We start from the raw sequence: 27,574 nt of genomic DNA on the forward strand, positions 1-27,574 counted from the left end.
ACAAATCTTCTGAACTACATTCCTGGTTTTTTTTCCTTGTCTGCTCTAAGGCTAAGTGTCTGATGTTGCAACTCACGCAAATACTCCATTTGACTTCAGTAGGACTACTCATATAAGAACGAACTGCAGATTTCTGCCTTAGCAGAGAATGTATGGCCTTCAGAATTTACCTTCACAGTTTAATCCAGTAGAATCCAGAGAGAAGCCTCTCTGACACTCACAGCTAAAACTTCCAGGAGTGTTTTGACAGATTCCTTTTGATCCACAAAGTGATGGCTGTGAACCACACTCATTGTTATCTAGAAAAAAATGCAGTGATTTTTAACAAAAAATATTTATACAGATAAAGGAGGAGAAAGAAAGTACATAAGGGATGGGGTTAAGAGGTTACACATACAGGGTAAATATTCATACCTTTTTGTAGGTGTAGTTTGCACCTACTAAACTTGCCAGTCTAATTACTTAATTTGCAGACTTAGAGCCATAAATACTCAAATATTTGTGCTTGTACTGTGATTCAGTCTCTGGTGCAAAATACAGGTACAGATTGGGTGAGGAAAAAGGAGGGTCTTCTAAACATTTGACCCAACTGTGTACACTACACATGAGGATGGCTTTAGTTGGTAAGATATATATGCTAAAGTTTTTAAAGACATCTGTAGCTATCAAGGGAAAGAAAAAATTCTTTAATCTGTTTTTGATTAAGTCAGATTTTAATATTTTACCTCTGTCTTCATGTGGGTACATTTAGAATTAATATACAGTAACTACCTACAAATAGTCACTACAAAAATGCTTATTGTAGATGAGCTTCAGATATTTTTGCTTTTCATAATTATCTGCCTTTTTGAACGACTGAGAAATAAAATAGTCTGTATATTAATAAATCTGTGGTACAAAATAAATAGGCTCATATTAAATATTGCCCTTGTTTTTATAACAAAGAGAAATGTACAGAAACTTAGTGTTAACGTGTTCTTACCAATACAAGCAGTGTGATGTTGAGTGAAGCCCGGTGGACATTTACAAGTGAAGCCCCCAAGAGTGTTGACACAGAGGAACTGGCAGTTATGTTGTTTGGTCTGACATTCATCAAGATCTGAAAGTAGCAGATTTCTCTTAGTAAGACTCAGTGAAAAAGATGTAACCATGTTTGTTCTCTTTAAACAAGATCATCATGTGAAAGTACTTCCTTTTTAACTTAATATTAATTTCTTTATCACTTGAAGCATAAATCCATATTCATCAGGGAAGTACATGCTGGAGCAAGTTAAATAGTGTTGTCCCTGATTCTCTACTCTGTTAACAAAAAGTTACACATGTAGAACTAGTGTAATGAAGTGGCAAATCAGGCCTGTTAGCCACTCATTTTCTGATCATCATGCACCTCAGGTAAATTAGCATTAGCTTCCTCCTGCAGTTGGAATTAGTGCAAGGCTTTTCCTGAGTCATTCTACCGTTTTTTTCAAATCCATTAATTTGGCATTCAACTTGGTATAAAAGTTGTACACGACTTATACTTGACATGCAACATATACCACCTTCTGTATCACCACTGACTTTGGACCAGAGATTTCCCTGGGAGCTGCAGCTGTTATATCACCTCATGGAGTTGAGGGTATTTATTAGGGCTGTTAATTAATTGCAGTTAACTCATGTGATTAACTCAAAAAAATTAATCATGATTAAAAAACTTAATTGCAGTTTTAATCACACTGTTAAACAATAGACTACCAATTGAAATTTATTAAATATTTTGGATGTTTTTCTACATTTTCATATATATTGTATTCTGTGTTGTAATTGAAATCAAAGTGTGTATTATTTTTATTATAAATATTTGCACTGTAAAAATGATAAACAAAAGAAATAGTATTTTTCAATTCACCTCATACAAGTACTGTAGTGCAATTTACAATTGTAGATCTTTTTTGTTCCATAATAACTGCACTCAAAAACAAAACAATGTAAAACTTCAGTGCCCAAGTGTCCATTCAGTCCTACTTCTTGTTCAGCCAATCAAGTTTGTTTACATTTACAGGCAATAATGCTGCCCTCTTTTGATTTACAGTATCACCAGAAAGTGAGAACAGGCATTTGCATGGCAGTTTGGTAGCTGGCATTGTAAGGTCTTTATGTGCCAGATATGCTAAACATTCATATGCCTTTTCATGCTTCCATGCTGATGACACTCATTAAAAAAATGTGTTTATTAAATTTGTGACTAAACTCCTCGGGGGAGAATTGTATGTTCCCTGCTCTGTTTTACCCACATTCAGCCATATATTTCATGTTATAGCAGCCTTGGATGATGACCCAGCACATGTTATTTATTTTAAAAACACTTTGACAAAATGCAAAGAAGGTACCAATGTGAGATTTCTAAAGATAGCTACAGCACTTGACCCAAGGTTTAAGAATCTGAAGTGGCTTCCAAAATCTGAGAGGGATGAGGTGTGGAGCATGCTTTCAGAAGCCTTAAAAAAGCAACACTCTGATGCAGAAACTACAGAACACGAAATTAGAACACTAACCAGAAAATCAACCTTTTGCTGGTCGCATCTGACTCAGATAATGAAAATGAACATACGTCAGTCCGCACTGCTTTGGATAGTTATGGAGCCTGACCTGTCATCAGCATGGATGCATGTCCCCTGGAATGGTGTAGCTCACAAAAGCTTATGCTCAAGTAAATTTGTTAGTCTCTAAGGTGCCACAGGTACTCCTTCGCACTACATTACTTGTATTTTTTAATTCACGTAATACTATTTCTTGTTTTTTTACAGTGCAAATGCTTGTAATCAAAAATAATTATAAAGTGAGCACTGTACACTTTGTATTCTGTGTTATATTTGAAAATGTAGAAAACATCCAAAAATATTTAATTAAATGGTATTCTATTATTGTTTAACAGTGTGATTAATTATGATTAATTTTTTTAATTGCTTGACAGTCCTAGTATTTATAAAGTAGCCATCCCATAAAATAACGAATCTAGATGTAACTGACAACTTTTTTCACCTTTACATGTCTTTCCATCCTCTTGCAGGATGTAGCCACGGGGACATGAGCACTGGTAGCTTCCTTCTGAGTTCTTGCAGATAAAGTTGCATGGCTTTGGAGACTGGGAGCATTCATCAAGATCTAAGTAGGAGAATCAGTAATTAGTAAAAAATATTCATTTACTTACAAGGATGCTACTGAACAGCTGCACAAATAAATCTCTTAATTTTTCCAAATTATTTTTATAATTCTTTCCTTGCTTCCTAATTGTCCTCTTCTTTACAGATGCAAGCTACCATTGAAGTAACCTGAGAGGGTGGATAACTGAAGCAATAGTGCATTTGCTTTGAGGATCAGCTAGAACAGTGAAACTAATTTCTAAAGACAAAGCCTTTCACTCAGGGCCACTCTGTGGTCCCTTTAGTCTTAATTAATGGTAACTTCCTGACATGTCCTTTCGAGCAATTAATTATTAGCCTCTACGTGCCAAAAGCTTATTCCCCAAACCATGATTTGTCTGGTTAGTGGCCAGTTCAGTGGTATCTCATTCAGGTTGTTGCTGAAATATCACTAGGTTAGCAGAACTGTAATATGTTAAATCAGGTCTCAAGGCTCCCTAAAACTAAGTGTGAAGACTAAAATATATTTTGTGAAGAGAGGAAGAGAGAATTTTTGTATTCTGAGGCTTTAAAGAATTTACCTGGGAATTTCACTAAGAAAATAAACATTTCATTTTAAAAAAAATCTGTTGGATTAGCAAAAATACTAAACATTACAGTGATAACCTTACCCACACAGGATGTCCCACTTATTTCAGTGGTGTAGCCAACTTTACAAAAGCATCTAAAGGAACCCATTGTGTTGATGCATTGGCCATTTCTACACAGGTTTGGCATGACCTTACATTCATCAATATCTGGAGAAGAAATATACACGTCACCTTTTAAAATATGATTAAGCAGAAGCTCATTAGTATCACATATGAATGTAGCATCTGTAGTCTAATTCAATCTAGAAACATCTAATTTTTAAAACCAAGCTCATTACCCTCCCCTTTTGTTTTAAAATTCTCTCATTTGCCTTTTTTGAGAGGTGATAAAATGATCTTGTTCTCAGTGATAAACTCCAGCTTGCTGACCCTGATGGAATTACAGGACATTGAAACAGTACTGGGTGTATACAGATTCTTTTTTTTACCCTAATATTCTACCTACTTTTCCACCAACATGCTTCTACTACAAACTCCTATTTCCTTACTTTGTCATTAGAGATGGGCCCAATCCAATCACCCTTCATATTTTTGTTAAATTCTGTTCTACCTCTGGATCTGAACTCTGTAACTTGGTCCAACCTAATTCTCTTGCTAATGTACTGAGAAACCAAGCTCCAGTTCTGCAAACTTAATTTACACAATGTCTATATTTAATAGAAGTGAATTTTCTTTAGATTATGTTAAAAGAAAGTCAAATCAATCGTAAGAATTAAAAACACGTTTATGCTTTCTTTGAAGAAATATGTAGATCGTACAATGAAACTATTGTGTAGCTGCAGGTTTCAGTTGTTGATGCCTTTTGGCTCATGTGTATACCTTTTGCAGCATGTAACAGCTTCTAGACTGGGGTGGGCAATAATTTTCGTAGGGGGGCCGCTCCACGAATTTTGGTAAGTCGTCATGGGCCGCACATTTCTACTATATTAATGGAGTAGGTGCGGGGTCTGGGAGGGAGTATGGGTGCAGGAGGAGCTCCAGGTGGGTGCAGAGTGCAGGAGACGGTGAGGGGTGTGGACTCTGGGAGGGAGTTTGGTGTAGGAGGGGGTTCTGATCTGGGACGGGGGGTTGTGGTGGGGGAAGGGGCTGCGAGGTGCAGGCTCTGGCCAGGAGGCACTTACCACAGGCAGCTCCCAGCCAGCGGCACAGTGGGGCGCTCCCGGCAGCGGCAGGCTGCTGCTGGCACGTCTCTGTGCGCCCCTTGCAGTGGGGGAGCGGGTCTCCGTATGCTGTTTGCGCCCGCAAGCACCACCTCTGCAGCTCCCATTGGAGCCGTGAGGATGGTGCTGGGAGCAGCACATGGAGCCGTCTCCTCCTCCCCGCAAGGGGCACACAAAGACATGCTAGCAGCAGCCTGCCGCTTCCGGGACCAGTGTGGGGCCACAGCAGGCAGGCAGCCTGCCTGAGCGCCCCGCTGTGCCGTGGGACTTTTAGCGGTCCGGACTCGAGATCGCAAGGGGCAGAGAAGGCCGGACAGAAATGTTAGACGGGCCAGATCTGGGCCGCGGGACGTATTTTGCCCACCCCTGTTCTCGACAACTTTTAGCCTTTCAGTTTATTAGTCGTCGTCTCCTGCTTTAGGACTCAATTCTGCAAATCCTTGCTTATGTGAATATTCCCACAGCAGGTACTAGGTAAGGATTTGTAGGTGCTGCCCATTGAAAAGCATATGAAATAAATTATTATTGAATGTGTAGAAAACACGAAGCTGAGCAATTTTGCAGTAAACTTCAGAAATGCTGGTAACTTCAGCTAAATATCTCAGAGATTTAAGAAAGCATGTTACTTTCTGTGTTATCTTTGTCTATTTCCTCTCCTCTACCTCTTCCCACAATTACCTCTTCCATCTGTTGTATATCCTGGTCCATGTGGACACAGTTTCTTATATTGGGTGATTCCTGGCAGTGGACAAAGCTCACACTGGTTACCCCAGCCTCGCCCTCCATCACAGCAGCACTCTGACTTGGTGACAAGGTTACGGCTACTGGAAGCCATCTGGCACATTGTCTGTAAAACTTCAGCAAAGCAGAATCCTTGGCGGTTATCTGAAAGGAGAGAGTGGAGGGGTCAAGAAAGAATGTGAGCTGGATGTGTATTAAACAGGAAGTCTCACTGATACTATTATGGTCCATTATTGTTGCATATGAATGCGTTTAAAAGTGAACTAGAAAAGAAAACTGCAATGAGCCCAGATTTATGTGCTGAGTGACTCTGATAGCAACCAGTTTTTGGGGAGCATTTTAGCATATTAATATGGTTTATCTTACCTTACCCTAAAAATATTTTGACAATCTACTGCTCTTAAAGGGTTGCTAGGGCTTCCCCAAGTGAGTCAGTGGTTACATGAGACCTGGTATCAGTAATGTCTCACAATAATACATCCTGGAGCATCCCCCAGTGAACCTGGCAGAGCAGCTTACTTGTGTGAATGATAAAATAAACTGGCAAACTTAAGTGTAAACATGGTCTTAGCATGCTAAATATCCCCCCAATTAGCATAATTTTTTACACAGACGATACTGACACTAGTAATAGGACCAGTGTCATCTGATTGATTTGTTAGTTAAAATGGAATGGATTTCCTTATTGCAGGCTGTTCTCTGAAAGTAGCTCTTTCACTGGCAAAATATTTCCTTTCATAGTAAAAATCAGGTGTATTTTACTAAAAGTGATACACCATGGATCATATGCATTCCTGGTTTGCACTGGCTTGTGGAAGCATAGTATCTCCATCATACCCCTAAGCAGTGTAAGAAAATCCACCACGAGGGACGTTTAGGAACAGAACACATTTTAACTTGTTCTCTGCTGGGGAACCCCGAAAGACACAGGGCTAAACTGATTCAGATGAACGGTTTCTGCTGGTGGGGCACTACTCAATCTTACATTTGTTCTGTTAGTTACTGTGAGGGAGGACAGGTGACAGCAAATTGCCTGATCATCGTCTGTGCAAATCTACTGAGGAATAGAATCAGCAGGTACAAAGAACTATAACTTACACTTCCCTGCATAAGTTAGGGTTTTTTTAGATATGCCTTTATTGTTCCCCTTAATTTGAACCACCAGCTATAATTACACAGTGATATTAAATGGTCTCTTCATTAAAAAATATAACCTGTAATACAGCAACTTTAGAGAGATTAACAAGATCCAATTTGCTTGGAAGAGAATTATTTTCTGTAAACACAGTGTATCTAGTTAGGTAAGAGAGGTTCCTGACTTAAAGCTTTTGAATTTCACTGTTTTAAAGAGGGACCTACGAATATTTATTAAGGAAATTAGGTAACTAATTGTGATATCCCAGCATACATCATGTGGTGGTGTCATAGCTACCATGAAGCTAGAAGGTGGACCTGAGTCATGGAATAAAGTCTGTGCTGAGCAGCAGATTTTAGTGTGGGGTATAATTTGAAATGTAAAGTATTTATATATTTTATTGAATATTACTTCAGTCCTTTAGGGAATTACTTTATAGCCTTTACCTAATAGCCCCGTATTCATCCATTGTTTAAAGGAGAAAGGATTTTTTGATTACTTTATGAAAACTGGCTTTAATAATTGTAGCTATACAGAAAATTTTTCAGAAACCCGTAAACAACTTATGAGCCTAACTGCTAGTGGGTTTCAATGGGATTTAGGCTCCTAAATCATTTAGGTGCTTTTGAAATTTTTTACCCATAGTCATCTAACTAAATTTACTAAAGACAAGCAATCATTGCACTGTTTTTTCCCCCACATAATTTTATTACAGTCCACATTTAGCTATCTTGAAATCTTACTGGGTTTCAGTCAGTCCAAAAAACTGTACAGAAGGCAATAAAGTCAAGTGCAGTTACATTGATTAAAGCCTATGGCTATCAATTTTAATTCTGCTTATGCTTAACTAATTTAAATATCAGTAAAACTTTATACCTGTGACTGAATTTTCCTACTGTGGAGCCATACGCTGATAATGTCAATATGATTCACTTTCTTCTATATTCTAACTAAGAAATAACTGAAGTCAACTACTGCTCTACTAAATAGGTGTATTGTGCAAGAAATGTTGAAAGCTAGAGCTCATTGAGTACATTCTGACCTGGAGTTCATACAAAGCTTTGATTCATACTTAAACTAAACTGAACTCTGACACAAGACTGCACAATCTGATCAGCAAATGTATTGGGCTTTAATTATAAAGAAATACCCAGCACAATGCATTCAGTGATACCGTGACCCTAAAAGCACTGAATGGAAACAGCACCAAGAACACTCTCCCAAAATGTAAATTTTTGAAAATATCTGTTCATATATTTAATTCAAAAGAGCAGTGTATTTCCTTGGGATTGATGTTAGACTGTGATTAATAGCCTGAGCCATCCTCTTTCCATTTGGTCACTAATCAAGTTTGGGAAACACTGCTCTAGTAGAAAGCATATCCTGGCAAGGGCTTCCCTCATCTGGTGTTTTTTCTTGGCTCTTACCACCTAGCCATCCAAGCAGAGATGCACAGATGCCTTCTTTTTTCTAGTCTGCTACCAGCACCTTCATTTTAATGCCAGGTTAAATGGGGGAGCCTGATACGGATGATGTCATGAACTACAGAGATCACTGATCTGATATGTTGAGCAAAGGTCTCCATATTCTCAATGCAAATTTCAAGTACTTATGGTAGTTGGATGCAAATTTAATGACAGAGGGCTAGTGCCACAAAGAGGTTTAGGCACCTAACTGCTACTTTAGGTGCCTAAATCCAAAAGTTAGATCGTTAATCCTCCCCCCCCCCCCCAGCTGCTATCTAGCCCTATAGGCTCCTTAAGTCCCTAGACATTGTTTCCACTGACAGACACCTCAAGTGCCTACATTTCTGCTGCTGGGCATGCACAAAGCCACCTGAGTCCTGACGCCTAGCACCTCATTCACGCCTAAGCCCCAGTGGGAGTCACAAACTAGGCATTCCCCTGCCTGCCTAATCCTCAAGGCTCGATCCAGTAGGTATGCTGAGAGGAGGGTGGTGGTGTTCCAATAAATACTTAAATATTCACTGGAGTAGGGACTTGAACCCAGGTCTTCCCCCATCTCAGGTGAGTGCCCTAACAGGAGAGATGGAGAAGAGACCCATCCCAGAGTATCCCATTGCAAGGGCACTCTCCTAGGAGGTGGGGCACAAGCCCTTCTCCACACCAGGCAGAACGGGAGTTTGAATCTAGGTCTCTTACATTCTGGTGAGTGCCCTACCCACTGGCAATAACTGACTAAAAGCACCATCACATACCCTCCTCTACCTCAGGCACCTAAGCCAGGTCAGCCCTAAATCCAGGAGAGAGTTTACAGCTGAAATGCCCAATTGGAGGGAGGCACCTCCTGTTTAAGCATCTAACTCTCTTTGAGGGGCAGGGCTTAGGCCACATCCCTCTCATCAGCATATCATATTGGCTAGTTAATGGGGGACTCTGCTCTAACTTTTCCCATGTGCAGTATAGACAGCCTAGGTGCCTAAGTGAGAGCGGCAGATTCCATTAGGCAGCAGGGTGCCTAAAAGTCAGATGTGGCAGCACCTAGTCTTACTCCCCTCTTTAGCTAGCCTGGAATCCTGTGTAGGATGGGGAAGGAGGGATATCAGTCCACCTGTTCAACCAACTAGTCATGATGCTGATGGTGGTTGCATCGATGCTGAAGATCTGCTCGTAGGTTTAGAACAGGGACTTAAATTATCACTGCAACTACATTTGGATGAAGACATTTCCCTTGAAAATGTTTCACAAGCAGGATCATGAAACCCAGTTTCATTCAGTGGCACATTTACTCTTGAAGAAACTGATTTTCTGCATTTTTTGGGAGAAGCATAAATCCTTATATCTCAACAATTCTTGACAATCATTGTAGTTTGCTTTAGAGGAATTATCTGGTTTCATTACTTCAGTTCATTCAATTGCTTTTTTTCCCGTATCACTTCTTAAAATATTAAGCCTTTTGAATCAGATAAATTCATACACTGATGTCTGGTAATACCAAAAGTATTAAACAATAACCAGTTGTTTGCTCTGTTGAATGGTAGCTTTCATTTTTACTAGTTAACATGGGAAACCCCTTTGTGAATTCAACAGTATGAAGACTGAAAAAATCCAAGATATTATCAGATGCCCTTCTGTCTTCCAGAAGTTACTAGAATCTAACAAACTAAGCCCCTGCCTGACAGTCAACAACTTTAGTCACTCTCCTTTCTTCAGCATGCAATAATAGCTTCATCAACCATTCCTGCCCCTCTCCCCCGTTATCAGTGTCTGCATTCATTTGCCTTCCTCTTTAGGTTATTAGACTATCCTAAAACTTTCTTATTGTTTCCAAGCAGGCATAAGATCCTTCAAGTTTGCATCACCTCCCTTTTAATTGTTTAGAATTTATTTAAAATGTTCATTTACAGACTGAAATTAGAGCCTATGACATATAGAATTTTGCCAGTAACATTTCCTGTCCTTACTTTAAATGTTCATACTATAATAATCTCCATTTAGCAAAACAGTGAATGAGGAAAAAACTGATCAAAATAGTTATTGAAAAGTAATGGCTTGTACATATATCTTTTACACAAAACTGTACAGTAGAACAGATCTAACATTCAAATTCTGTAGCAGCAGTATCTGGCTCATAAATGGAATAATTAGAAATATTTTGCTCTTAATGTGAGATTTATTACTTAACATTGCATATAGGGTAAGCAAGGCTGATGCTAAACTATTTTCCTTTGGCATGAAACCACCATTTGATGTCATTTTTCCTGACTGTTAATTATAATTTTTTCCAGAAATAAAATAAATCATTGTTTTCTCTTTGAAAACTCAATTTATCTTAATCCTGAAAAACAGATCAAGGATCATTATTTAATCTGTTATACACACAGCCAAGAGATGTGTGAAGTACTCAGGGTCTGCATTATTGGTAGAAATCTTAGCAAGCAGTGCTTTTATTTTTTTATTTAAATATTCCACCTCCATTTTATTGCACTGAGTTTATACTTTTTCATGTAATGGGAAATGTATGCCAAGGAAATCAACTTACCAAGGCACTCAGTGCCTGATGGGCTTGACTGGAATCCTTCATTACATTCACACCTGTAGCTTCCAATAATGTTCACACAGCGACCATTTTCACAGATACCTGGCTTGGTACGGCATTCATTTTCATCTTTACAAAAATATCACACATATACACACAATAAATGTGATTTAAAACTTATCTGAATTGACAGACTAAAAACCTGTTTGTCAGAGTTATTTAATCAGCAGGCAAAAAAAATTCAAACATTTTGGTAACTAATACATTTGTATGGCCAAAAGAAAAGCTGAGTAAGCCTCCAAAAGCTGATGTTCACTCTTCTGTTGAGAACTCAGCACACTATGTGCTTTGAAGGAGGTATGGAAAAATATAGCAACTTAGAAAGATAAACCTTGTCAATTTTCTACCAAATATAGTAAGTTTTCAATGAACCATGGCATAAGCCAACTGCACTACAACTCTGTCTAGCAATTAGCATTACAATGAAATTTAATACACTAATGAAGAGAGTCATTCAAAATAAAATAGTGAGAGCCATTAGGAAACAGAAAGTTAATAGTTAAAGAGTATGTCACATGACCACGATTCTATAAAATGTGCCGGTTCAGGAAGGGCACCTAAGCATGTGCTTAGGCGCCTTTCCTAAAATAGGGTTTATAATCCCAAAGTGTCTGCTCCTTCCTTTTCCCATATTAGCTTGCAAAAAACAAATTGATACCATAATTTCCATAGGTGCTTAAAAGAACACTGGAAGGTTTGGCTGCTCAGGGCAAAACAGAGGTAGGTTTGAATCCAACAGCCTTCTCTCTCATAAAGGCACAATTCTTGATTTCTTACTAGCAAATAGACTGATGCTTTATGATTCAAGAAGACTGTTTTCCTTGAATGCACAATAAAATAAGAGGAATTCTGTAAGGAGAGATTTTACCAGGATGGATGTTTAAGAGAACTAAAAAATTACTATTTTTTTTAAACTTGGAGATAAATTCCAGTATTTGTCAACACAGAAAGCTTCAGAATGTCAATGGATTTGCAGTATTACAAGGGAAAAATTCTGATTCCAGACACAGCAGCACTTGGCTATCTATTTTCCCTCTAAACAAATTACAGTAATGGTCAAGGGAAGCTGTTTGCCTATTCATCTTAAGATAAGAGAATTATTCTGAATTGTGGGTGGTTTTTAATTTCTATGAATTCTTTGCTGCTGATGGCTGGAACAAAATGTTTGTATTTTGCTCTAGATTGTTACCCCTTAACTCTGAAAAAGCTGGATACATAAAATATAAAGAAAAGGAGTACTTGTGGCACCTTAGAGACTAACCAATTTATTTGAGCATAAGCTTTCGTGAGCTCAGCTCACTTCATCGAAAGCTTATGCTCAAATAAATTGGTTAGTCTCTAAGGTGCCACAAGTACTCCTTTTCTTTTTGCGAATACAGACTAACACGGCTGTTACTCTGAAACCTACATAAAATATAATTTCTCTACTATTAATATAGATTTTTGCAAATATATAATTTCTTATTTACCTACAATAATTCTACTTTTATTATTCCTATTTAGAGAACTATTAAAAGAGATGCTTTTTGGCTGACTAATTAAACGCTTTCATGGGTAGTCAGAGCAATTTTAAGACTTAATTCTTACAACCCTATACACTGAAAGCAAAGGTGGGCCACACAAAAAAAGAAACAAAAATAGTCTTAAGGGCCAAATTCAGCAACTCTTATTTATGGTAAGTAGTCCCGAGATCACTGGGACTTCTAGTGTAAGAATTACTCACTGTAAAGATTAGAGAATCAAGCCCTAAAATAAGGAAAGACTGGATGGAACAGGGTTAGGATAGACTTGTCAAGTGGAAGGTTCAAGAGGCCTTGTGTCTCCATCCTCACGAACAGATGTTTGGGTATATGTAGCTGAGCACAGATGCAATCCGTACTTCTGTTTTTGTGCCTACAAAATATTACGGATACAGTTCTGAGTAGTTGTGCCTCTAATTACTACGTCTAAACCACAGTCAAGTAGCAAAGAGTGTAATTAATTAGCACCTAGCTGCCATTTATGACTTTGGAGGTCTCCCTGTTAGCATACAATTCAATAATTCACAATTTTAGCAGGAGGTTTGGATGGGTAAAATTGTGCAAAAAATTATCCCCTTTAGTGTTTCAATGCAGAAAACAACCAAGTCACAAAAGGATAATAATATCCCTTAAGGAGTTGGCTTTTTCCAAAAGATAACCGGAGTTGTCTCAAAGTCAGAGTAACAACTTTATACCAATACTCCAGTGTCAAGCAGTACAACACAGAGTAAATTTTCTGTATCTCTTTGTATTTAAAAATTTCCACGCTTGGACTGCTTGAGAGAAATATGACTCTGGTTATCTCAATTACTTTCCGAAGAAATATATAATTCTGACACCTAACCATAGTATGCTCCGACTAGTTATTTTCCAAATGTACTTGTATATTATAAACTTTTCATTTTAATATTGGAGCAATATGTGAAGTGTTCCCTTCCCAAGCCTTACCCATGCAGCCTTCTCCATCAGGTCTACGGGTCATTCCAGGAGGGCAGATACACATGAAGGTGCCAATCAAGTTTTTGCACATCATGCCTCTTGATTCACAGTCATGGAGACCTTCAACACATTCATCCAGGTCTGAAAAAAAATGTAGTATATGTTGTATTTCAAATAAAGACCTAGTCTGAATGCTTTCTCATAGGTTCAACTGTAGAAGACAACTAGTATTTGTTGTTCAGAAAATATTATTTTTATTTTTCTTCTTAACCCCAAACTGTTTTTATTAAGAGTAAACGAGGTGACAGGCTACTTGGGAGGGTTGGGGGGTGGGGAGAGGCATGTGAGCACTGCAATTAATCAAAAGCCCCTGAGATCCCTTGTAATTTGCATATAATCAAGCAAATACCAGCTACCTTCATCTTTAACACTGTTACAGAGAGGACATCTTCCAGCATGAAATGCTCCATCTTGATCTAAGTTATTGTGACAAGTGGAGACAACAAGGGCCCACCAGGTGATATTCTGTCTTGGACACAATGCTGAGTGTATCAATTTGGTGCATCATATGGTAGGTCCTGCTGCAACATTTTATTAAAAAGGCTGGATACAGGATGCACTGAAGAAAAACTTTTGACCGTACTTTGTCTATTACTGGGTAACAGGTATTGGGAAAAATTACATTTCAATAGCCATTACTTTCTAAAACTTTTTTTAAAGTTAATTACCTTTGCACATCTTTTGGTCTTCTCTCAGTTCATAGCCAACCGGACAGGTGCATTCATAGAAACCGTAAGTGTTGATACACCGAAAAGCACACAGCAAAGGGTTCTGAGCACACTCGTTTATGTCTGAATAGTAAGGAAAAGGGAGACTGAATGCTATGTTCCAGCTTAATTGTAATAGCACCACTGGAACTTTCTTTATACCCGTATTTTCTGTGTTACCATCTAAAAAGTGTTAGAAATCAATGCTTCATTCTGGGAATTTTTTTGTGTATTTCTGAGGCAGCATAAACAAAAAATAAATGTATCCAGGGTATCCTCATATATATTGCATTTTTTAACATATACACTTCTAAAGCCACCTTTAAGGTTAGAGTTGTAGGTGTTTTTGTATTTTGGTTTGTTTTGTTTTTGGCTGGGATTTTACTATATGGAACTATTTACAATAGACAGTCTTTTCAAGGATGTGATAAGCCAGCATTTCCAAAGCTTCTGAAAGCTGAGTCCCTATTCAGGAAAGTAAACTAATCATGCCCTCCTTCAGACCCACCATGTGTTGTTAAAGGCCTATCCAAAATGTATAGATCTTCATAATATGATCCTCTCTCTCTGCTTTCTTACATGTTTTGTTGAGCAATGAAATAGTTAATGTTGACAAGTAAAGTATTATTAGTGGCATTTGACTTAATACCCATTGAAATAAATGGGGCAAGTCACACTCCAAAGCTATCGTGTCAGGTTCTCTGCAAACTCAGGCGAACACTTTTGAACCAATTACACTCTGGTCACATTTCCAAGGTTTTCTTTGCGACTATAACAGCTAGACCCTTATTTTCAAATTAAAGCTGAGACTCTGGAGAACAGTTGAGTAGCCTATCTATGTCCCTTCTCTCCCTCCATCTCTGCAGGCCACACCCTAAAATTTGGGAAAAACTAAGAAGCAGCGTATTTGACTAATAAAATGAACACACTTATCTGCACTCACATGCCACGTTAATGGCCGTTACAATCTATTGATGAGGAAATTTAAGAGGTTCAGTTATTCTTAGAAACACTTCTATCAGGTAACATATTTCTCTAGAGCTGGGTGAGGAGAAAACTTTTCCTTCAAAAGGAATGTTAGCAGAGTTACACTGCACCACACTAGCTAGGTCATGAAAAGTGCTATTTTTGCAACATTTTCTTTTACACAGCTCATTTCAGAACCCTAGACTTTATTTTTCATTGGCATATTTCAAGAGGAGACATTCCTTTTAACTTATAACTTTGACTTTGTAATAAAAACCCAATACACACATTATGATAGTGCAAACGCTGGATGGAAAATAAAATACTTTAAATATAAGAGAAAAAGAGGAGGTAAAACGGAGGAAATCATGATTTACCTTCACAATTCATCATTGGGCCTGGCTCAAACCCTTCATGACAGTTACATTCAAAACTACCAATCACATTAGTGCATGTGCCATTTCCACATGGATTGCCAATCAAACATTCATCAGTATCTAGGATGAAATAAATAAAACACAAACTTCAGAGAACTGGGACACAGGCTAAGTGGTATTTTAAGTTTATGAACTTTAAGCATTGCTATCCTTGCCAATGTACAGTCTGCGTAATGTAGAATCAGTACTTACCTACACAGTGCACTCCAGTGTAATCTAAGTTGTATCCCATTGGGCACTCACAGCGGAACGATCCATCAGTGTTGATACAATGACCATTTGAACAAATGCCTGGGCTCTCAAGACATTCATTGACATCTGAAAAATAGAAAACTATGTAAACTATTATCTTTCAGCTGTCGAACTCGACTATTTTTATATTAAATATTACATTTCTAATGAAAAGCAGGAAATGACCAAAAAGTAAGCATCTTGTTCTATATGTCTTGGGCCAAAATATAACTATGCAGTTTCAAAAATAGAATATATCTTGTAAGTTTGCTCAGTGCTCCAAAACTTCTTTCACCCTTGAAAACAAAACAAAAAAACACAAAATAAAAAAAAGCTTTACCAGAAAGAACAAAACAGCATTACCCAATAGCGCCTCACTTAACTGGGAATTAAAGATTTTCTAAGCAGTGTCAGAAACAAAGCAATACCTTCCCGTGTATCATCAATCCCAGGGATGGTTCCATGGCCGTAGGGACACAAATCCTGGAAAGCAACTGTATAGGAACATTTTAAACAATTATAAACAAACATGCTAAATAGATGAAAGTAATCAAAACCATTAAGGCAGCTAAATTTAATTAACACCAATGAAAAAGAGTGTGCTTTGGATAGATATTCTTACCATATATTTTCCCTGTTATTGAGTTGCATTTTTCCCTTCTTGCTAGTTTCAACTGCAACATCCTTTACTAGTATTAAGCCTGAGTAATTGTGTCATAGTCTACAGAGCAGCTTTCTTAGCTAAGGTTACCATATTTGAACATTCAAAAAAGAGGACACTGCATGCAGGGGGGAAATTTTGCTCGTGTCCCACCATCCCTGGCCCTGCCCCAACTCCACCCCTTCCCCGCTCTCATTCCAACCCCTTTCCCAAAATCTCCACCCCCTCTCCCAAATCCCCGGCCCCGCCTCTTCCGCTGAGCGCGCCACATTCCTCCTTACCCCGCTAGACAAAACAGCTGTTTCGCGGCGCAAGCACTGGGAGCTAGGGGGGAAAAGCGGGCACTCTCTTGAGTGATCAACATTCACTTTCTTTCTTGAATGATCAACTCTTCTTTGGGGAAAAATAATAATGCAAAATCCCGGACGTTTTTAGATATTTAAAAATTCCTCACAGATGGTGATTTAAGAACCAAAAAGCTGGACGTGTCTGGGAAAATACGGACGTATGGTAACCCTATCTTAGCACATAATCATTTAACGCTTCTCCCTCAGTTTGTTTACTGTAAACCAAACAGTAGGGTAACAAACCAAATGCAGTGACAGCTTTTGTGTTTCTGGGCACTAACCCACATTTTGCCTTTCCCCCTGTCCCAAAGCAACAAGAACTACTGCTGGAAGCTAATTTACAGCTGTGCAGAGGCACTATTTTGACTTTACATTTCAGTCTTTTCCTAGACGTATTATAAACCATGATATATACCTTCTTCTTCCTTGGGGCAGAGCTCACAAGGGTCACCCCATCCCTCTCCTGGCATCTTACTGCAGCAACATTTTGCCTTGGTGGTGTTGAAAGCCTTTGGGACAGAGCACTTCCCATTTTCAAAGTTAGTAAAACAGAAGCTCTGCCGGGTATCTAGAAAAACAAACAAAAAAAGCAACAGTAATAAGCTAGGTATGTAAAAAACCCACACATTCTATATGACAGACTCCTGCCTGATTAGAGAAGGAAGTATCAGAAAATGAAAGTGATAATTCTAGGCCTGAGTTTTCACCATTATTTTAGAGAATACATCTCCCACCCAGACAACAGGATACCAACCCTTTTATCCACAACTGCTGTCTGCTGCATTCAGTGTTGAAGTGAGGACTAAGGGCTTGTCTATACTTGAAATACTACAGCGGTGCCACCGTAGTGCTGCGGCTGTGCCGCTGTAGCACGTCCGTGTAGATACCACCTACACTGAGGGGAGGGATTTTCCCATCGTCGTAGGTAATCTACTTCCTCGAGAGGCAGTAGCTAGGGTCAATGGAAGAATTCTTCCGTAGACCTAGCACTGTCTATACTGGGGTTAGGTTGGCTTCACTACGCCCTTCAGAGATGTGGATTTGTCACATCCCTGAGCAACATTGCTGGGTCAACCTAACATTTTAGTGTATACCAGGTCTAAGACTTTCTTGCACATTATTCACCCTCTGCAGGACAGCAGGAACCATCATTACACAGGCAAAAAATACCTCCACTTCTGCCTTTACAGCTCCTCAGCCTGGGGAACAAGGAACTGAGCTCCAGACTCAAATGTAGTTTTCCTTCAAGTAAAGTAGTATTTTTGGAGTACACAAAGAAAAGGATTTCTTGCAAAATTTGAAGGCAAGTTTCCTGTTGGCCTAGCATTTGCTGGATGCAGCAGAGCATGGTGCTAATCATGATTGTCTGCTCTAGACCCTGGCCCAGTGCTGGTTCCAGCAGGACAGTACACCATCTTGGCAGAGGTGAATGGCATCCCAATGCTAGGGGCTGTGGGGAGAAAGGTGTAGAAGCCAGTGTAGAAGCTTAGACACTGTGCCTCCCATGCTATTTATAACCACAAAGGGAGCCCATCTGGGCAGGGAATCCACCCTTAAAAGAACCAATGAGTTCTTTAGTTTTATAAAAAGGATTAAAGGGCACAGTGACTGTTGGTTGTATTGCTAAGTTGTACCAGAAGGTAAGAGAGATTTATTGTCTTCCGTAGAGCATGGTGCACCATGTGACAAACATTTATTTTACTGGGAGGACCTAATCAATTTAGTTTTAACATAATAAACTTGTAATAAGAGCATGACATGGCAACAATCCTGACGACCAGTGCGAGGTTACTAAAGAGTCCCCACTCTTCTTGCAAAGTTTCTGTTAACTATTGCGGTCAGTGATAACATGCTTTAACCCTGCATCTTACCAAAACACCTTCGTCCATTGTCAGACAGCACAAAGCCTATGGGACAGATGCATTGAAAGCCTCCTGGAGTATTAGTGCAGGAGCCAAAGAGACAGATGTTGGGGTCTTCATTGCACTCATCAATATCTGCAAAATAATAGGAGAAAAGATTCATCATTAGCCCACCTGGCATCAATTTTGTGTATTTCTTTGATATCTGAAAAGATTTGACTTCAGCCACACTCAGTACTCTGTTCAAGCAGCAAAACAGACACATTAAAGCTCCCCCTTCTTTCCTTTTTAAAATAGTGATTGAAATGTGAAATTTTCCACTTGTTTATTGGTTTTCATTATCCCGTACAGTTCTAACAGGGTCTGCTTTTTGTCTTCTGAATCTGTATCCTTCCTGTGCCATCAGACGTCACTTTGGGCACGTCTTATTGATACTATAAACGTTAAATGTTTTCAAACCACAATGGGGGCAGATATTTTAGGACAAGGAAAAAGATTCTTTGGAAACATGAAACAAAGAAGAGTTTTAAAAAGGTGTTTTTTCCCCAAGTTCTGAGTGAGTCTAAATGTGCAACTGCATTCTAAATGTTCTTGCCCGACTTCAGAAAGAATGGAGTCCCCATGGCACATGCACACATTAATATTTATGAATGTTTTCTGCAGCCACTATTGATTTGTAGTATATACAAATGTTTCTTTTAAACCCTTCACTTTCAATCACTTTAAAAAAAAAACACAACTAGGTGTGTTTAAACATGTGGGATTTAAACATGTTATAAGTTAAACAAAGAAAAATAAAGGAATTTTTACTCTACTACAAATACTTTTTAAGTTCTAATTATTAAGTAAGATATGAACAGAGGAGAAGCAAATGGAGAGAGTTTGCCTGGGGGGAGAGCCCACACAGGATTTTGCCTTTCAAGCTTCTGGGAGCAATAAATACATCTGAAGAGGCTCTTGATACATTACAAGGCAGGAAATATAGATAGTGAGGTTGGCTGTTGAAACCTGCATAGGATGTGCCATGTTCTCCTGGACGATAGAAGTGACTTTGTCTGTACAAAGTGCAAGCTGGTCTCCATACTGGAAGAAAAAGGTTAGAGGACTAGAGACCTATGTAATAACCCTGCATTGCATCTAAGAAAATGAAGACTTCTTAGAGAGAAGTCAGGATTTGGTATTGCGGGCACAGCATGCCAAAGAATTGGAGAAGGCAGCATGGGGGGGACTGAAGAACAAGGAAGAAAATTGGGAGCATGTTCCTCGAAAAGAAGAAAAAGGGGAGAACCAATATACCCTCAACACGGATAAAGGTAAGCAACTTTCAGGCTCTCTGCACAGGTACTACTGCTGAGAATGCCTTGATAGGATCACCTGAGGGAAGGGATCAGAAGAAGACCCCCGTTGACTGGAAGGCATGGGATGCATTGTCCTAAGGATGGGGGTTCCACGACCACCACTCCCAAGAGGAGGAGAAGGGTTGTGGTGGTTGGGGACTCTCTCCTAAGGGAGACAGAATCATCCATCTGCCATCCAGACCAGGAATCCCGACAAGCGTGCTGCTTGCCTGGAGTTAGAATTCAGGATGTGACTGAGAGTCTCCCAAAACTCATCAAGCCCTCGGACCACTACCCCTTCCTACTTATCCACATGGGCACCAACAATACTGCCAAGAATGACCATAAGTGGATCACTGCAGACTACATGGCTCTGGAAAGAAGGATGAAAGAGTTTGGGGAACAAGTTGTGTTTTCGTCCATCCTCCCTGTTGAAGGAAAAGGTCTAGGCAAGGACCATCGAATTGTGGAAGTAAATACGTGGCAATGCAGGTGGTGTCAGTGTGACGGCATTTGCTTCTCTGACAATGAGCTGATGTTCCAGGAAAGAGGATTACTATGCTGGGCTGGGCTCCATCTATCGAGTACTGAGAAGAGCATGTTTGGACGTCGTCTGGCTAACCTGATAAGGAGAGCTTTAAACTAGGTCCTATGGGATATGGTGACAAAAATCCAGGAAACGCACATCTAGGCTCAAGTAACAAAGACAAGGGGAAGGAGCTAACTTCTGGAGAAGGGTCTAGAAATCGCAACTGCATTAAAAAGGCAAAAAAGAAAAGCAACAAGGCAATCTGCAAAATATCTTTGATGTCTGTATAGAAAGTCAAGGAATATGGGAAACAAGCAGGATGAACTGGAAGTCATGGTACATGAAGAAAATTATGACTGAATTGGCATCACAGAGACTTGGTGGGGCAACTCCCATGATTGGAGTATCAGCATTGAGGATACAGCTTGTTCTGAAAGGACAGGTATGGAAAAAAAGGAAGAAGTGATGCACTGTACATCAAGAACGTATACACTTGCCTGGAGGTCCAAGGGAAAGTGAGTGACAGACCTAACTAGAGTCTCTGGGTGAGAATAACAAGGAAAAAGAACAGTAGCGATATCCTGGTGGGGGTCTAGACCACCAAATCAGGAAGAGGAAGTGGATAAGTCATTCTACAAGCAGGTAACACACATGAGCTGGTATTACTTGTTATAAAAGGTATTACCTCACCCACCTTGTCTCTCTAATATCCTAGGACTGACATGGCTACAACTACACTGCATAAAACCTAACCACTAACGTGGCAAGTATCCAGTAGGAATAAGAGGGTGTCCCCCTCCAACAAACCCTGAAACTAGGGTATATAAAACTGAGCTCACCATATGCTTAAAAGAACTGACAGAACCTAACACAAGAAACTGTACAATCCTAAATGTGACAGATGCCCAGACCAGCTGTGTGGAAAGGACTCTTCCCCCATCCCAGGGTTAAGAGGATAAGAAGAAGTGGTGAGATTTCATTTCAAAGACTGAATGTATTTCCCCTTCTGTTTGTTAATATAAATAACTGTAGGTTATCTTGCCGAGTCTACACTCTCTAGTGAGAATTCAAGTAAACATATTTTAGATTTTAACTCCTTTATAAATCCAAGAAAATTGACCTAAGAGAGATTGAAAAGAATTGTTTTAAGCAATCATTTTTAATATTCAAAACGTGTCCCTTTTGGACTAATGTAGTCAAACAGAAGTAACCACACTCTTCAAAGTGCCTTAAAGACAAATCTACCCTTGGATATGTGATGTGTTAGGTACTAAATAATTGAGAATTGTTGATAAGTAAATGTAATAAGAAATGTTGGTAATTTGCATGGTTCTTTAATATAACTTCTGAGCCTCAACTCTTATGTGTAATAATTTCTTGCAGGTCTGTACTGTGTGTGTGGTATATACAATTGGTTGTGTCTATATCTGAGTGGTGAACGGTTGATTACATATTTTTGTGGTTCTGGGTGAATTAATAAATTGTTGGTTGGTTAAGAATAAGCAAGTCCTGATTTGAGAAATACTGTTTGAGTTAAAAGTTGATCTAGTAAACTAACGCTCCCTGGACCCAATAAAAAGGGGTTATCCTACTGGATTTGATTATATAGTGGCAAACCTAATTCGTTAGACTTCAGGTTTAAAAATATAATTGGCACCTTGGCATACTCATAAATTGACTCCCCCACCCCCCATTTCATGCTTACAACGGACTTGAAAGTGCCTCCTCTTTTGCAGGTAGGTTTTTCTCATGACTGGTTATCTACTACTCAGGAGTACAGACTGCACTTTGGGATAGCGGCCCAGTTCTATGCCTGAGAACCACAGCTCTAGGGTGCAGATATGACAGATTGGGGTGCATTATGGTGCTCAAGTCCTGTATCAGGAGACCTCCTGGGAGAGGAAAGCAAAATGACACTTGCAGAGAAAGAAGCAGCTCCAGGAACTGCGCTTGGTGAAAGTGCCTGCTCAGGGAATCTGATACATTTTGCAGGCATGGAAGGTAGACCACTGAGCTAGCGACGCAGTGGGATACGCTCCAGTTCCACAGTCTTAGTGATTCTGCACATAAGTATTAGGATCTTGCTCCCCCCCTCTCCCCCAGTGATTTATATAGTACATTGCTGCTCTGTTGTCCAGTATTACCTTGACTGAGCGGCCCTCAATGTTGTGGAGGAAAAACTGGCACTTATAGAGAACTGCCCTGAATTCTAGAACATGGATGTGGAGACAAGCTTCTTGAGGAGTCAGTTTGCTGTGGGCTGTGGAGCCTGGAATCCCAATGCAGTAGAGAGGCATCCGTAGTGATGACGACCCTTGATGGGGACGAACGCAAAAATGGAACTCCCTCACAAATTCTGAGAGGACCAACTGAGAGTAGAGAACTCTTGGAGGTATGGTCACTCACTTGAAAAGACTGACGGGGATGTAAACCATTCAGAGCCAGGTCTGAAAGCACTGAAGGTGAGGTCTTGCATGGAGCATCACAAACATGCAGGCTGACGTGGTCTAAGAGCTGCAGGCAAGCCCTTGCTTTGGATTTGGGCTCTGCTGTAGAGTGGAGATAAGCATGGCCGCCGTGGTAGACCTTTTTGCAGGTAAGTATGCTCTGGTGGCTAAGTCCAGAGTGGCTTCAGTGAAGTCTGTGTGCTGTACCAGTGTTAGGGTAGACATTTCCAGGCTTAGACAAAGGCCCAGAATGTAAAATAAGACTAGGGCCATGTTTGTTTCTGACTGGACCTCAAGGAGGATTCAGTTGCCCAGATACAGAAAGATGGTTATTTCCCCCGTCCCCTTGCAGTTGAGTTGCAATGACAGAGAGGACCTTTATAAAGGTCCTCAGAGCAGCTGAAAGGCCAAAGGCGAAGGCACAGTACTGGTAATGCTCTGTACCAACAACGAACCATGAGATGGGTGCTTAGCTACATTAAAGTGTGCAGCCTAAAGGTTGAGGACAATGTGGAATTAAGGATGGAATTAATGTTGCTAGGGTCAATATCTTGAAAGGCTGCAAAAAGATAAAAAGATATACATAGTTATGAGGTCTAGTATCAACCTCCACCCTCCTCTCCTTTTGGGAACTGGGAAGTACCTGGAGCAGAACCCTCTTCTGACAAATTTTGGGGGGAAATGGCTCAGTCACTCCCAAAAGTAGAGATTGAATCTCCTGATTTAGGAGACCCATGTGAGAAGTGTCCCTGAAGAGGTAGGGAAATGGGCAGGGGGGATGGAATGGAAATGAATGAAATATCCTGTGGAAACCACCTCTAGGATCCAGCTTCTGATGTGATGAGTTCCCAGGCAGGTAGAGGGGAGATCGTCCACAAAGAGCAGATGGAGAGTGGTTTTATGCAACATGAGATCCAGAAAAGGGGGTGGTTCATGACCCTTGACCATGCTATCAAAATGGCCATTTGATGGAAGGTGCAGACTGGGAGGTCACCGTTGAAGAGGGCCCCTTCTTCTTACGTCTGTAAGAATTCTGCATATCTTGTAGAGGTCTGGTATTTAAAAGGTTGAGAACATTGAGCAAGCTACGATTTGCTAAATCATCTTTTTATTGTAGGCATATAGATCCGAAGGGATCACAGAGTCATCCTGGAATCCTTCAAGGAGTGGTGTGAACTGTTGGTGTCACTACTGAAGAGCTTAGACCCTTCAAAAGGGAGGTCCTCCACTGTATTCTGAACCTCCCTGGGGAAGTTGGAGGATTGTAGCCAAGAGGCTCATCACATGATGATGCCAGTTGCCATCAAATGTGAGGCTGTTTCAGCTGCGTTGAGGGAGGTTTGAAGGGAAGTCTTCACAATCATCTGGCCTTCCAAGATGAGAGCTTGAAACTGCTCTGTTTGATCTTGTGACAGGTAGTCACTAAAATATGTAAATTTAGCATAGTCTGTAGAATCATATTTTGCCATTGAGGCCTGATGATTCACAACCCTAAACTGGAGAGCAGCCAATGAATACCTCTTTTGGCCCAGATGGTCCAGACCAGAGGTGAGCAAACTACGGCCCGCGGACCACATCTGGCCCATGGGACCCTCCTATCCAGCCCCTGAGCTCCTGGCCTGGGAGGCTAGACCCCAGCCCCTCCCCCGCAGCCTCAGTGCGCTGCCAGCGCAACACTCTGGGCAGCCAGACAGCGCAGTTGCAGAGCCGTGGCCTGACCCGGTGCTCTGAGCAGCGTGACTGTAGCACCACCAGCCACCGGTGCTCCAGGCAGCGCAGCAGGGGAGGTTGGATAGAGGGCAGGGGAGTTCGGGGATGTGGTCAGGTCGGGGAGGATAGGGGTTGGGGCGGTCAGAGGGCAGGGAGGTTGGATGGGGCAGAGGTCCCGGGGGGGGCAGTCAGGAATGAGGGGGGGGGTTGGATGGGGCAGCAGAGGGCAGTCAGGGGTGGAGGCTCCAGGAGTGGTCAGGGGGTGATGGATGGGGCAGGAGTTCCGGGGGAGCCGGGCCATGCCTGGCTGGCTGGGGAGATACAATCTCCCCTAACCAGCCCTCCATACAATTTTGGAAACCCGATGAGGCCCTCAGGCCAAAAAGTTTGTCCGCCCCTGGTCCAGACTCTTAAGCTCTTTATCCTAGGGAGTCCATTTGGAATAAGCTTATTGGCTGATCTGGTTGACAGCATCCGTTACCAAGGAGTTGGGGGTGGGATGGGCGAAAATACATTCTAGTCTCTTGGCCAGTACATAATATTTTTGTTTGCTCTCTTGCAACTAGGCATGATGGTAGCAGGACTCTGCCATACAGTACAGGGTGGTGATTGTAAAACCTCATTAATAGATGACCTAGTCCTGGGGGAGGAATGCATACTGCCCCATAGGGAGTGTTGAGTTGGGGCCATAGACACTTCATCAGGTAAGGAGGAGGACCTTCTAAACCTTTAACTCCTGCTCCTCTCGTCCTGGGGAGGAGATTCGTATGGTACCTATGTCTGTTGATAAAGATGGGGCCTCTTATGGGAGGTATCCTATAATACCAGTCTGTGTCTGTAGATCATGGGTTCAGAAAGCCCACTGAAGTGCTGCATAAAGAAAGGGAGTGGGCTTCACAGGGGTTCCTGCCAGGGATGGCATGGGCACTACCTCCAGAGAATGGAGTCGGAATGCAATGGAGGCAGAATCCTGGATGGAAAAATCCCAATCTGAGGAATTATCCTCCCCATGTCCTACTAAAAAGACCCAGAGATCGGCAGTGGGGCGGTATCAGTACCAAGCGGGAGAAGACTGTATGCTGGGATGCAGGATAACCTAAGGACACTCAGGCTCGAAATGGTGAGATGGTACCAGAGGGATCCTTTTGGGTACTCCTTATGAAGGCAAACCTAGGTTCCTCTGTTACTAAGAGGGCTTCATGGGAGAGGAAAAGACAGTTACCTTTTCCATAACTGGTGTTCTTTGAGATGTGTTGCTTATGTGTATTCCACAATAGGTGTGCATGCTCGCCACATGCACCAGTGCCAGAAGTTTTTCCCCTAGCAATACCCATAGGGGAGTGCCCCTAGCGACCCCTGGAGTGGTGCCTCCATGGTGCGGTATAAGGGGCGCTGTGTGCTCCCCCACACTCAGTTCCTTCTTGCCAGACAACTCCGACAGAGGGGAAGGAGGGCAGGATCTGGAATAGACATGAGCAACACATCTCGAAGAACACCAGTTATGGAAAAGGTAAACTGTCTTTTCTTCTTCGAGTGATTGCTTTTTTATTTTCCACAATAGGTGATTCCAAGCTATATCTGTTGGAGGTGGGAAGGAGTTCACAAATTCTCAGGGAAGAGCACAGCCCTACCAAACCCGGTGTCTTCCCTTGTCTGGGAGACGATCGCATAATGTGAGGTGAACGTGTGAACTGAAGACCATGCAGCAGCCCTGCAAATGTCCTGAATGGGGACATGGGCTAAAAAGGGAACCACAGACTGGTCAGTCTTACTTCAGTACCCAGCAAAATCATCAATCAGGTCCTCAAGGAGTCTATTTTGAAGGACTTGGAGGAGAGGAATGTGATCAGGAACAGTCAACATAGATTCACCAAGGGCAAGTCATGCCTGATTGCCTTCTATGATGAGATAAGTGGCTCTGTGGATATGGAGAAAGCGGTGGATGTGATATATCTTGACTTTAGCAAAGTTTTTGATACGGTCTCCCACAGTATTCTTGCCAGCAAGTTAAAGAAGTATGGATTGGATGAATGAACTATAAGGTGGATAGAAAGCTGGCTAGATTGTTGGGCTCAACTGGTAGTGATCAACTGCTCGATGTCTAGTTGGCAGCCAGTATCCAGCGGAATGTCCCAGGGGTCAGTCCTGGGGCCAGCTTTGTTCAACATCTGTATTAATGATCTGGATGATGGGATGAATTGCACCCTCAGCAAATTCGCAGATGACACTAAGCTGGGGGGAGAGGTAGATACACTGGAGGGTAAGGAGAGGGTCCAGAGTGACCCAGACAAATTGGAGGATTGGGCCAAAACCTCCTGAGGTCTCTTCCAACCCTAATATTCGATGATTCTTTCACAGTGCTAACGGGAACCTGAGATGGCAGTGGGGATAATGAAAAGTTACAGTCTGAGTGCAATGTGACCTGAGGTGGACAGTATTGGGAGCAGTGTGGAGGTAAGGTCAATGTGCTCCTTGTGGCTGCATACATAGAAGAGCAGTACTGGAGCACTGGTTGAAGAAGGCTTCTTAGGGGTCTCCTAGAGGTCTCCCGTTCCAGTACCAACAATGGTGCCACTCACGGTAGTTTGTTAGAAGACATCTCAGCACGAGGCATACCAAAAGTCTTTTCTGTTGGGTACTGGTATCTTGGTACTGGGGCCTGCAGAAACCTTAGCAGTATTCATACTGGGACGCAAAGTCTCCTTGCTCCGTGTCTTAAAGAAGTGACTTTCCCCTTTTGGAGAGTCTCTCTCCGGGGAATGGGTTTTCTACCTCTGAGTGTTTCACTTCCGAATCCGCCTTATGGTCTTTTGAAGTGACCAGTCTGGACTAAGTGACCGAGGCCAAGATATGGGGAAAGGGAGTTGGAACCCCCCACAGGTCTCAATGAGCACTCCATCAGGAGGAGCGTCAATCTATCCTCCCTCAGCTTGTGAGATCTGCTTTTAAGCCTC

At 41.2% G+C, this 27,574-nt stretch overlaps 1 protein-coding gene across 1 annotated transcript in view; it reads right to left on the reverse strand.

Annotated features, from left to right (window-relative positions):
• The window catches only part of FBN2 (fibrillin 2), a 254,203-nt gene that overhangs the window by 14,199 nt on the left and 212,430 nt on the right, over window positions 1-27,574 (reverse strand). The window contains exons 49-61 of the mRNA XM_073344871.1: window positions 18,607-18,732; window positions 17,151-17,303; window positions 16,156-16,221; window positions 15,689-15,814; window positions 15,437-15,556; window positions 14,055-14,177; window positions 13,336-13,467; window positions 10,811-10,936; window positions 5,611-5,817; window positions 3,794-3,919; window positions 3,022-3,144; window positions 983-1,099; window positions 171-299 (exon numbers count right to left, since the gene is read on the reverse strand). Coding sequence (XP_073200972.1) covers window positions 171-299; window positions 983-1,099; window positions 3,022-3,144; window positions 3,794-3,919; window positions 5,611-5,817; window positions 10,811-10,936; window positions 13,336-13,467; window positions 14,055-14,177; window positions 15,437-15,556; window positions 15,689-15,814; window positions 16,156-16,221; window positions 17,151-17,303; window positions 18,607-18,732 — 1,674 coding nt within the window. The remainder of the gene's footprint in view (window positions 1-170; window positions 300-982; window positions 1,100-3,021; window positions 3,145-3,793; window positions 3,920-5,610; window positions 5,818-10,810; window positions 10,937-13,335; window positions 13,468-14,054; window positions 14,178-15,436; window positions 15,557-15,688; window positions 15,815-16,155; window positions 16,222-17,150; window positions 17,304-18,606; window positions 18,733-27,574) is intronic.

The sequence above is a fragment of the Lepidochelys kempii genome, chromosome 5 (assembly GCF_965140265.1).
Source record: "Lepidochelys kempii isolate rLepKem1 chromosome 5, rLepKem1.hap2, whole genome shotgun sequence".
NCBI lineage: Eukaryota > Metazoa > Chordata > Testudines > Cheloniidae > Lepidochelys > Lepidochelys kempii.